Below are 13,220 nucleotides of genomic sequence, written 5' to 3' on the forward strand. Positions count from 1 at the left end.
GAAAACCAGCGACCCCGCCACGGCGGCAGGACCCCGTGAAGCCGGACTCTCACCACGGCCCATGGAGCTTGTTACTGGAGCCACTAGGTTGGCACCGCGCCCTGATTTTGTCTCTGGAATAGGAAGCCCGTTATTACTAACATGTGCGGCAAGTGGTCATTAGCAGCCAGGGTTCCCCCAGGACTGGCGGAGAAGTGATCTTGTTCTCCAATGAATATTTATAAGCAGACCGTGTTCAAGTCCGTGGACTGGATCTCCCTTCTTCTTTTTTATGGGAGGTTTTCGGTTTTATGTCCGAGGCTTTTTAAAGCAAGACTAATTAGGGTTTTCTAGGTGGGTTTTTTTTCTCCGCTTTTTTCTCCCTCTTTCTTCGGTTGTGCAATAGCAGCAGCTGTTGTTTCTCATGCTGCGTTTGGGAGTCAAGCAACAGCAGCGCCTTGCTGTTTACAATAACCACAGATGTGGATGAAATGAAAGGCTGTCGATACCAGAGGAGGGAGCACATGCCCTGGATCCGTGCATGTATTTTTTTCATTCACTGCAAGGTATTGAATAGGTTTGACATTTTCCCAAAATGCATGGGTCTCAAGTTGCCGAGGCGAATTCACTGAACGCGAGTTTTAGAAGATAATGGGCACTTTATTCAGCGAGTGGGAACCTCGGGCTTCTGAAAAGAGATATTTCCACCAGGACGCAATTTCCATTCGGGGCTACAATGGAAGCCAGGGTTCGAGAGGGAAAACCTCAGAGGGGAGCAGAGCGGGGGGGCGGGGGGGGGGTGCTGCTAGGTAGGAGAAAACCCTTGGGAAATTTATTGAGAAACAACCACATGTGACTTGAATGACTACGGGAAGGGACTCTGATCTGAGGAGAGAGAGAGAAAGGAGGAGAATGCAAAGGGTGCTGCTGATACTCAACAGAAAACCCGGCCAAAGAGACCAGGGAGCAGACCAACAGGCGTTGGAGACATGAAAACACAGACCTGGGCAGAGTCACTAAGAGACAGGAGCGCGGAGACGAGAGCAAGGTGGGAGCTGTCTCCATGCAAGGCTAGACTCCGGGGGAGCTGCAGAGGGGCCCTCGGAGGGTGCTTTGCAAGGGGCAGGGGGCTCTATGCGCACTTGGACGTTTCAGGGGAACGGGGTCCGGTGCCCAGGGGACTTGCCACACACTGGACGCTCCCCAATCCTGGTAAAGGCACCTGAGCCTGCATCCCACACGTACCTGCGGGCAGCTGCTGATGGGGGCGCACTGCTTCTTGCGACACTCGGTCTTGCCTTTCACACACGCACAGATGGTGCAGTTCACGGAGGACCACATCTCTCCGTCCTGGGGGAGAGAGCACAGGGTTCTGCCATCAGAGGGTGCTGTGGGGAGCTAGACCAGCAGGCTGGACTCTGTCACGGGAAGCCTTTCTTAATGAGTGATGGATGCCATCATTAGATTACACAACTCTGAGGTATCTATTGCACCTACCTGATTTAATGTAAGATCAGATTTAAGGGGTGTGTGCGCGTGTGTGTGTGCCTGTGTGTGCATGTGTATGCATGCGTGCATGTGTCTGTGTGTGTGCATGCGTGTGTGCCTGTGTGTGTGTGTGTGTGTGTGTGGGTGTGTGTGTGGGTGTGTTCCTCTCCAGGATATAAAAAGAATTCTTGGGCAGCTAAGTCCTATTTGCATCTTGCTCCTCCTGCACTAGGAGACACAGGAATTTCATACATGATATCATAACAAAGGTCTAATCTTTCCCATCTGATGAGACGGATATGTTCAAAGCTGAGCCAGGCACCAGCCATTAATTGACATGTCCACAGGTGGTTAGTTTATTCCCAGATGGGACATGGTTCTGGACCACATCGGGCACAAACATGCCAAGGACAGAGGCTAATTCAAATGACTCACACTTCCCAGGCAGACACCTGGCCAGGAAGCCATCTGAAAGCGAGGGGTCTGTCCAAACGCTGGGAGCCACTCATGCGTGTCCCTGCCTGACAGGCGCTCTGCTCCCTACAAGCTGGGAAGCACTCGGGGACACATTTTCTCGCTGCTTGGGGAATTGCTTGGGCTCACTGTACTTATGACCCGCCATTGCCAAGTGCCCGGCCACAGGAACCCCCGTGCTCCGGAGAACAGGCAGGGATGGGCACCCTTGCTTTTGGGAAAAGAGATTACAGGCAATCAAGCTGGGCCTGAGAACAAACCAGGGCTCCTTCCTTGAGGGTCTCAGCAACAAATGTTGTTAAAAACAGAGACACCAGCTCAGGTCTGCGAGGTTGACTGCACCTCTTCCTCTCCCTTCTCGCTCTTTGGAGCTGTTTCAAGAACTGCCTGCTCTCCAGTGCCTTGTACTTCTCAGGAGAGGAAGACCTGACTGGATCTGTCTTAAGGGCATCTGACTATTCCAGACTCTGAGCCTGTTCCTGGGACTCCATTTCCAGGATGACCCGTCAGGGATTCCTGCCTCAGTTCACATAAAGGAACCTCGTCAGGAGGGGCCTGGAAAGCACTTGGCACACAGCACCATCACGAGGGGGAGTCGGTTGCGTCGGGGGCTCTGGGGCGGGGTGACTGTGTGCAGAGAGGACCTGAGAGCTCTGGGCGCCTGGTGCCAGTACCACACGCATAAGACCCCTTCCCTCGGGCACGACACGCCGTATCTTCTTGATTCCCTAAGAACCAGGGCTCCCCTCCGATCCCGCAGTGTAACAGGAGGCCTGGCTCGGTGCAGCCTGCCGGAGGAGCTCCCCATCTGCTTGGTTCTGGGGGTCTCAGTTCTCAGGGGGATCACGAAAAGACCTTCGGGGACAGAGGGACTCCTCCACCCCTGGGGAACAAGGACAAGATGGGAAGGACTTCGGACAAAGTCAACAATCTTCATCCTGATATTTAAATGGTCGCTGCACAGCCCTGTGGGTGTGGCTCAGTGGGTTGGAGCATCATCTTGTACACCAAAAGGCCGTGCGCTCCATTCCCAGTCAAGGCACATGCCCAGGTTGGGGGTTCAATCCCCAGTAGGTATGGGAGGGATGGGAGGCAATCGATCAATGTTTCTCTCTCACATCAATGTGTTCTCTCTCTCTCTCTCTCTCTCTCTCTCTCTCTCTCTCTCTCTCTCACACACACACACACACACACACACACACACACGCACGCACACACATCAGTAAGCACACCCTTGGGGAGGATTAAAAATAAATAAATTAAGTAACTGGCCACTGCACAGCTTGCTACTCGGCCGTCAGGAGACAGTGTAAAATACCTGGGGAGCACGTGGCCAGCAAACGGCCCTGCTGGCTCGGCCAGGGCAGCGCTCTCACCTCTGCTCACTGCGGTGCTGGCCATGTGCACCATGAGCATCCTCACCTGACCATCTCCCGAAGGAGAAAATCTCTCTTTGAAAAGCAGCATCATAAAAACGTCCTGAACGTCTCAAGCTGCAGACCATCAGGACCCTGGCGAGGGGCGCTGAGCCGCTCTGGCCAAGAGGGTCCCGGGCATTCAAGGCCCCGTAACGGCACCACCGGGGGGGGCAGTTTCAGCTCAACCCCAGCCACGGGCTGACCACATTGGGAAAAGGCAATGATGCTTTTATAAGTTTAAAATATCTTATAAAGCAAAAATATAAAAAAACAAAGCATTTTTCAAAGAAAAATTTTACCAAGAAAAACTTTTTCAAACACTTGCTTCTCTGTCTCTGTGTGTACTGGATTCTAAATATAGACACATATAAATATTATACTATAAATAAGTGCAGTTATAGATAAACACACATACATGTATATATATACATACACATACCCACACACAATATGGAGACCCCAATGTGCATGTTGTCTGGAGCTTTTTACAATTCAGTGTATACAGTCATTTCCCTGAGCCTGGCTCATGACGTACCCGAAAAACCTTGTTGCCAAACTTGCACACTTTGGTGTCTTCGGGGGACACGTGTAGGAGGCACTCCTCACAGCAGGCCTCCTCGCCCTTGTCGCAGCCACCGGCCCGGGAGCACTTCTTCTTACACACCACAGTGGAGTCCTGGGGGCCCAGAGGCAAGCTGGAGATTAAAATGATTCCCACCCGCACCAAACATCCTCCCTGGCCTTGCGTTAACTACCCACGACTCACTGCTTTCAAGCACAGTCTGAAAATTCCGAATTTTAATTGACTGCAATGGATCTTTCATCCACTTCAAAATACTGTTTGTTGATTAAATATCTGGACTATGAAAAGTGTCCCTACCTTCCGAGGGTTTATGATTTAATGCTCAAGGGACTAACGGTTCTGCTTCAGTCACCGTGTGGCAAGAAGGCCCAGTTCACGATGGGCCAGTCAGTTCCTGTCCTGTTCCTCTTTCCTTCTAGGCTTTGTGCCACCTTCTAGGAATTCAGCATAAAGGCAGGATAGCTCTGATCAAAGAGCAAAATGAACAGTTAATGTTCCACCTCAAAATGAAATCTATTAGTGTCTTCTGTGTTCGAACAGGAATGGAGGGAGCAATTCCACAACTGGACCTGGGTTCCAGAGCTCTTCCGTAAACTGCGCGACCTTCACCAGGCCACCGAACCTCTGAGGGTGACAAGCTGATATCTGTAACTTTAAGGGGCGTGGCCTGGTTTCTTAAGAAGTGGTATTCCATGAATTAAATGGCTTAGTAAACTGAGTCTACTGATTCATTCAACCACACACGGAAGAGAGGTTCAAAGCAGCTTAAGAAAAGGAAACCTCCCTAGTTCCCCAGCCAACAAGACACAACTCCACCTGGAGCAGGTCGATGGCTGGAAGGACTGGAAGAGCCAAACATCCATGAAATTTAGTGGGAGACAGGGATGGAGAAGAGAAGTGTCCCAGGTAGATCAGCAATCCCCTCAGAGTGTTGAGTTAAGGTGAGAACGAACAACGGCAGAGAAACGAGATGAAACCCCCCTCCAGGACACAGACCCCACTGGTAAGCTTTGAGCCAGGACACATTTCTGAGCATTATATACATGCAGGTTGTATAAACCTACGTAACATCCGTAGATTCTGTGCTAATTATATAACTTCAAGAGGTACTTCTGGTACCATCTACTATAGTTTTATGGATTAATTATACAAGATTAATATGACACTGAGGTGATCCTTCAAAAAATGCCATTTGATATCCTTTATATCAGGGGTGAGGAAACTTTTTCCTGCCAAAGGCCATTTAGATATTTATAACATCATTCTCGGGCCATACAACATTATCAACTTAAAAGTTAGTCAGTTATATTTGGTCAAACATTGAATTAACTCACCCCTAATGCCTTGGCAGGGTCAGACCAAATGATTTCACGGGCCTTATACAGCCCACGGGTTGGATGTTCCCCACCCCTCCTCTAAGGGAAGAGAAAATCATACTGACTATCCTAAATGACTGCAGCCTGCTTATTCAGACATTCAATTTCCCAAGATGACTGTGAACCGTGATAAAACAACCTCTTGAAGGAACAGTGTTGGTGACACTTCTTTTGAGTCCTGGGACATATTTCTTAGTCATCTCTCATGGAATCCATGAGACCCAAAGCACTGTGAGCAGAACTAGTTCCCATTCAGGGGATGACTGGCTTTCCTGCAATCAAGAGAATTGGGAATGACATGGGTTTTATCAAAAGCTCAGTATCCCCAAGAGGAAGCTATAACCTGTGAAATTCCTGGAGAGGAAGAGAAGTCCTGAGGATGGAGGTCAGGCCAACAGCAGGAGTGGCCGCCTGTTTACCATAGGCTAATACAAGCCACGAAGAGAGGAGGGAGCCTCGGGAAAGTACCTCAGGCTTAGGAACGGGTGGGTGCTCAGTGCCAGGGAGCAGACAGGGCAGCCCTTACTCAGCCACCTCCCTGCAGCAGCGCTGTTACTGCTACGTCACAAAGCCTGCCACGAGGAATCAGGACCTCTGAACCCTCATCATGGCTACTGACTCAGAGCTGGTATTGAGCCCTCTCTAAATTAATGACTCCTCTGGCCCTCTCTTGCCCTTTAGCTATTAAAAACAAAACCACCGCCAACAGCACCACACGCAGGCTACACAGATGTGTGGGTTAACTCACTAATGAATGATCCTAAAGTCCTCCATATAAGTGATTCTGTTCTTGGTTCCAAAAATAAATCGCCACATAAGCCCCGCCTAGAAATGTGGGATGTGTATCCCTTTAAAACTGGGGAGTGGTGGAATTCTTTCTTTACCAGTCATTCCGCTTCTGGCTGCCTTTTGAGAAAAGCGAGTGATGCCTCAAAGGAGGAATGACACAGTGAACAAAACATAAATACTCTCTTCCCAAACTCCCAGGTTGATCTTGGGATGGATGCACTGAAAATCCATGCCGCTCTTTTCTCTCGGATGTAAGGCCACTGTGCCAGAGGTTCCACTGTGGATAAGCAGCTCCAGAGAACACCGCCGCGTGCATTTGTCTGAGTTTAGTAAGTGCCGCAGACAGCCCCTCAGAGTTTAGTTCTCACCACCAAAAACGAACTTGCTGTTCTCGGGAAGATGACAGTGAATTGTAATTTGGGTCCTTGTGACCTTAAGTGTGATTTCACCCTAAACTGGCATCAATAATGCCTCCCTCTGAGAAATGGCACATCGTGTTTGGCCACAACGTTAACACTAAAGCCCAAGATGCTCTGTTGTCGGACGGCAGCCCCTCGGAACCACCGTACCCTGCAGGTGCACGCCGTGCAGTCGTCGTACAGAAACGAGGATCCGTTGTCATACACATCACTGCGGAAGAGGCAGCTTCCAAACGGGAGGTCAAACACTTTCCTCTGACCTAGAGGGAAGCAACGGCAGAGTGTAAGCAAGGCAGAAGCCAAGGACGCCCCCTCGTTATCAGCAATGACAGCACAGGCAGTTCCACACTCTCACAAGCCCAGGTCCAGCCGATGCACAAAAACAGAGCCATGGGTCAGACGCTCCCAGGGGATCCCCAGGAGTCATTAATTTAGAGGGTTTTTCTTACAAAGAGTTTGATTGCTCGCTGTAAGTTCAACAAATCTTTAGTGAATATCCATACAGTGAACCAAGAGGACTAAGACATAGACTTTAATTTGAATCTTAAATAGTCTGACCTCTAACTCAAGAGACTAAGGATCATATGGAGGAAGCTGGCATGTGGATGACAAACGACCGCCAAACCGCCTCACGCTCTAGAGCAGTGGTTCTCAACCTCCCTAATGCCGCGACCCTTTAATACAGTTCCTCATGTTGTGGTGACCCCCAACCATAAAATTATTTTCGTGGCTACTTCATAACTGTAATTTTGCTAGTTATGAATCGTCATGTAAATATCTGATATGCAGGATGTATTTTCACTGTTACAAATTGAACATAATTAAAGCATAGTGATTAATCACAAAAACAATATGTCATTATATATGTGTTTTCCGATGGTCTTAGGCGACCCCTGTGAAAGGGTCGTTCTACCCCCAAAGGGGTTGCGACCCACAGGTTGGCGACTCACATGTTGCGAACCGCTGCTCTAGAGCCTCCATCATGGACTGTCTCCTTTCCGGTGGCGACGTGCGTGCTGCCTCCATGCCACCAGGACAGTCGGGCTGCAGCAGCTTCAAGCATAAGCTTAGGCATCACAGAGAATCGTGTTCAGGTGCCAACCCGTCACCCCTGGCTGTGCCACCTTCCAGAAAACTAATCGTCGCACCTAGACCACACATTCGAATGATGTCATGTATTTGGCACCTCCATAGCACAGCTTCTTAAGATTCTTTTTTATGGAATCTATTGAGGTGACCTGGTTAACAAAATTACACAGGTTTCAGGTGCACAGGAGATTCTTCAGATTACATGGGAAGCAGCATATAAACTATTTCTCATGGTGCCTAGTACATAGGAAATGTGCAATGAGAGCGAGCTAGGGCTTCCTTTTTTGGCTATAACCCCTGCTTCCCTTCTAAGCCTCTGGTTTTGGCACGTTATTTTTTCCCTCTGAAAGTACCAGGAGTCTGTATTCCTCTGTTTACTTCACATGCCTTTAGGATCTGTTCCGACTCATCAGATGCCCGGTTAGAGGCAGGGTCTTCAATACTGTTCTCTCACAAGAGGGCATTGCCCCGGCTGCCTGGTGCACCAGGTCACAGATGCAGGGAGGCCAAGAGAGAAGAAACCTCTGCGGAGGCCTCGGAAAAGAGACACCCTCCCCCACCCTGCACCTCGTGCCCACCTGATGCTCCTTTAATTAGAGAGGTTGCCATGCAGACAGGACACTCTGAGGACCCAGCACAGCCATGAGGATGAACACGCTCAGTGGAAACCAGTGAGAATATATCACAATGTTCTTTGACCTTAGAACTGTCACTCACCCAAACATTTGGGGCAGCACTGTCCCGGGGGAACGTGGCTAAGGTGCTGAGGACAGGAGAGAATGGGGCAGACCTCGCGCACACACTGTGTCCTGCCTCCCTGAAGAAGAGAGAGAGAGAAGCACATTTAGCACAGTCAGTGAATGCAGATCCGATGACCAAGGTTTCTGGACCAAACCAGGGCCTTCCCTGGTGACTGCTGGGACCCGTATAACTTCTCCCGAGCCTCCTCCTCCCTTCCCTGTAGACCACAGGAACCGCACCAGCCAAAAGCCTGCCCTCCGAGAGGCGGTGAGGGCATCATTCTCACCCTGGCCAGGCCTCTATCTGTCCTCCTGAGGACCAGCCAATGTCTCGATGCCTGAGATTTGGGGCTTTTGGGACTAAAATTGGAAACTGTCAGGCAAACCAGGATGAGTTGGCCTCGCTCCCCCACCCCAAGCAAGCCAAGGAAGCCCCTCTTCCAGACCTCATCGCTCTGTAGGCCCTGCACGTCTTCCTCCAGGAAGGCTTCCCTGCCTGCCACAGCTTACAGGTGTTGCTGGGATGGCTCAGTGGGGCTGGGATCAGGGGAGGCGGCCAATCTGCTCAGAATGGGCGCACTGCAAGTCGGTATTCAGACAAACAACTGCACTGAATTTACCAAGCTAACCCAACCTGTCCATTACCTCGGTAGAAGGTATATGACACTGAGAAGGCTGGCAGAGCTTCCGTGTGTCCAGGGAGAAGTCTAGAGCCTTCAGATATTGTCCCTACTCCCCATTCTCAAGCCTCCAGCCTCTGTGACTGCTGACGCCCATTCCTTCCTCCTAGAAGGCGCACACACAGTATGCCCACTCCCTTCTCTGGCCCTCAGAGAGGCACCTGTTTTTCAAACTTGTAACTGAATCTTCAGAAAGCCGGGGCTGGGGGAAAACAAGACGAAACACAACAAAAACAGCAGCTTTTCAGTCAACTTACATCCAACACCTCTGCAAGGCTCATGCGAAAACTACCCTGTGCAAAATGAATTTGCTAACAAATGTGTGAATAATTTTCACCGGTTGGCTTCTCTGGGATTTGAGATAGAAACCAAATTAAGAGCCGCAGGCACCCGTTGTCTCAGGCTGATAACTTATATCTCAAGAGGCCTCGGGAAAGGAGGGACTGGCCTCCCAGAGCCCGGACCTGGCGGGAAAAGACCCCCCTCGCATTTCCTCAGTCCCCAGCGCCTTCTGCAGGGACTCCGCGTAGCCGCACAGCCGCCTGGGTCACAGCCACCCCCTCCCAGCACGCTGCCGGCTCCTGTTGTTGCTGCCTTCTCTTCCTGTTCCTGCCATTTGTATTATTATAGTTTATTTTTTGGTGGGGATGGGTGAAAAGGGTAGGGCACATGATGTCTTTCTAAATATTTATGATTTTTAAACCACTTTACTGTTGGATCCTTCCCCAAACCAATAAAGAACATGTGAAAATACCACAAAGAGCTCTTCTGTTGCTTTTCCATTATTTTCAGATCAGCAAGAATCACTAAAAAGCTCCTAGGAATCCTGGCTGTTCCAGGGGCAGCTCCTCCCCGGACCCCGCAGAATCCGAGAGGCTGGCCCCTCACCGGGCTCCAGGGGCGTGGACTCCGAGGAGAGACCAGACGCTGAGGTCGGCCCCAGCTTATCCATAAGCCACAAATGTCAGATGGAGAGGGAGGACACCGGCTGCCCTTAGCTTTTCCTTTCCAAGAAATCTATCTGCAAATAACTCCCTAAAATGTGGGAGCCCCGGCCGCACGGGGCGAGCTGTGTGCGGGCTTCTCTCGGGAGCACAGAGAACGGATTCTTCTCGGGGACACTCTCTGTTCTTGTTGAATCAGCATCTATTTCTCAGGCATGTTTTAAAATTACAATTTTTTTAAATGTTGCATAATTGCACAGGAGTGAACTTGTCCAACACTTTGGAAAGCTGGCAAAAGATTTCTGTGGACGCCAGTAATTTTCCTTACAATGAGGTCAGAGAGCGCATTTTGCATACATAATGCAGCTGCGGAGTGTGTCTCCCCAGAGTCCCCTAAAGTAACTTGAACTCCAATGGGGGTTTGCTGGTTTGGTCGAGTTTTATTTGGTTTGGGTTGCAGCTTGTGGCACAGTCCCAGTCCCCAGGCTGCCTGCCCAGGGATGCCTCCACAGAGCCCCAGGCCGGTTGGCTCACAAGCTGTGTCTATGATTTCAGCTCCGCAGGGACTCTGGTTAAACTATAAGCTGCGGCTGTGCTGTAAACTAAAAATGTTAAAGTAGCAGAAGTAAACATTCCTGTTTCTAAAAATGTACGAATCCCCACGGTACCTGCACACACTCGGGCTCTATCGGATGATGGCCATCGCCTTCTAATTGGCGTCCCTGCCTCAACTCTCTTCCCCTAATTGATCCTGGAAGGTTCCATATGGTCAGGACTCCTTTCCAGCATCCATCCATCATTTTGTTATTTGATCAAATATTGGAGGCGAGGCCTCGCATATGCTGGGGATATAGCAGTGAATGTAACATCCATAAATCACTCTCCTGATGGAGCTTGCATCACCACTGAGCATGCCCCCATGCTAAGGTAGAGGATGAATTACCACTGCATTCAGGATCAAGTTCAACCCACTCAGGCTAGAAGTCACTCGCTGACATTTGTTTCTTTTTTCTTCCAACACAGAGGCACTACATTTCCCAGACTCCCTTGCAGTTAGGTGTGGCCATATGACTCAGTTCCAACCAACAGGAGGTGCATGGAAATAATATACCACAAAAGTCTTTGATACAACCAGAGAGAAAGGGGGTTGAGGGAAGATAGGAGAGGGTGAAGGGAAGATAAATGATGATGGAAGAAGACTTGGCGTGGGGTTAACATACAATACATAGATGATGTATTATAGAATTGTACACCTATATAATTTTATTAACCATTATCACCCCAATAAGTTCAAAATAATAAAATTTTAAAAATTGCAATGCTCTATTCTCTCTCTTCTGGATGGATAACAGGCTGAATGGAGGGCACATCAAGAACTTTGCAAGAAACGAAAAAAGCCTGCTTGCTTCCTAAGTCACCATATGGAAATCTACCCACTGTTTAATGAACAAGAAAAAAACAACAAAAAAACGCTGCATGAAAACCCTCGGACACATTAGTTCTCTATCACCACAGTTAGCCTACTTTGTCAAGATACCCATAATCTCCTTTCCAATCTTCTTCCCTCCCAACTCCAACCTACAGAGAAGGTCCAGGGTACCTCATTTCTTTCTTCATTGCCTTAAGCACATCTTACAACTTCCACCTGTTATACATACCTCTTCCCCTCTTCCCCCACCCCATCATTGACCCCTATGGAAATCCCGCTTCATTCCAGGTCTATCTCAAGCCTCTTCTCATCTATGAAATCTTCTAAATCTGTTTGTGTCCCAGTAACTTCTTCCCATATCTCTTCTTTTCTCAGCTATTCTCTGTCTTTTTGACACATGCAAGATGACACTGGTTTTGCCTTCAAAACTAGATTGTTGTTGGAACAGGAATCAGTCCTTAGAGCCCAACATCCTTCATAAAAGCAATGGGCTCAAGGAATATTTCAGTAAAAGTTTTTGCTTGAAGGACAAAGCCACCACTCTGCTGAGCTCTAGAACTGGCTGAATTCTTTAGATGCGTCTTTAATCACAGGATGCTGATGAGAAGGCACAGTTGAGGGCTGTCTGCATCCACTGACGTTTGTATGTCCTTGACTTTTGCGCATTTTAGGTAATAATCAAATATTTGTTGGTGCTGAGACTTCAAAAACCAACAGTCAACCTCAACTTGGAAAGCTGGTAGGATTCCTAGGATCCTATGTATTTTGTTAAATGTTTGAAATTTACTAGATTGTTAAAATACATAGAGACTACTGACTACAGCCGGCCCTTGGACAACTCAGGGGTGAGCGGTGTCACCCTCCCATAAAGTTGAACATCTTCATGTAACTACTATATTCTCACCTGGTCAACAAAGAAGGAATGCCAGGACCTTCCCCAGCACTGATGAGGCATGACATTCACCATCTGTCTTTTTTTGGAAGGGCAAGTGTGTTCTTTAGAGGTGGCCATTTGTTCTAATTGTATATCTGAATGCTTCTCCAAAAGTAGCTGTTTTTAAAAGACTTGAAACATGTCCCAGGTCTCTTGTCTGCCCCCTGACTTTTGTTTTAGCTGATTCAGTCAAGAACACAATGCTTTGTGTCAAAGTTTACCCTAGAGTAGCAGTTGTTGCATAATAAAACTCTATCTTCCTGAACAGAGCGATGAGTGCAGGATGATAAAACCATAGCCATGTGCAGGCAGGATGCCTCTCCCACCCCTGAGGACCACTGAGAAGTGGGGGCTGGAAACCGTCCTGCGGCTTGGAACCCATCCCTGGACCAGGACTCAGAGCCCAGCTCTCTAACGGGAGGCGAGAAGCAGAGCAGTGCGTTTCTAACCAGTTACAGCCCATCAGCTGCACTTGGGCACACTCTACAATGGCTGTTTTGTCCAGTGTTCAATTCTTTCAAGAGAATGGAGCTCTCACTCATTCCAGATGAAGGTGGGAACAAGGGGACAGGAACACTGGAGCGGCTGGTGTAGGGGAGAAAAACATCGTGGGTGACACAGAATACTTACGTCATAACAAACAGTGGTGCAAAGCTGATTTTGAGCAGAGCACCCACTCTGACTTACAAATTGGGTCAAAAAACTTCACACATGAGCCCTGGCCCATTTGCTTCAGTGGCTAGAGCATCGGCCTATAAACTGAAGGGTCCCGGGTTCCACTGCAGTCATAAGCATGTACCTCAGTTGCACACTCGATCCCCAGGCCCAGTCAGGGTGCGTGTGGGAGGCAGCCAAGCGACGTGTCTCACATCGATGTT

At 49.1% G+C, this 13,220-nt stretch overlaps 1 protein-coding gene across 1 annotated transcript in view; it reads right to left on the reverse strand.

Annotated features, from left to right (window-relative positions):
* Positions 1-13,220, reverse strand: part of BMPER (BMP binding endothelial regulator) — a 174,542-nt gene that overhangs the window by 81,682 nt on the left and 79,640 nt on the right. The window contains exons 6-9 of the mRNA XM_014452760.2: positions 8,333-8,432; positions 6,677-6,786; positions 3,895-4,035; positions 1,225-1,329 (exon numbers count right to left, since the gene is read on the reverse strand). Of these exons, the coding sequence (XP_014308246.2) occupies positions 1,225-1,329; positions 3,895-4,035; positions 6,677-6,786; positions 8,333-8,432 (456 nt within the window). The remainder of the gene's footprint in view (positions 1-1,224; positions 1,330-3,894; positions 4,036-6,676; positions 6,787-8,332; positions 8,433-13,220) is intronic.

This window comes from Myotis lucifugus, unplaced genomic scaffold (assembly GCF_000147115.1).
Source record: "Myotis lucifugus unplaced genomic scaffold, Myoluc2.0 scaffold_18, whole genome shotgun sequence".
Lineage (NCBI taxonomy): Eukaryota > Metazoa > Chordata > Mammalia > Chiroptera > Vespertilionidae > Myotis > Myotis lucifugus.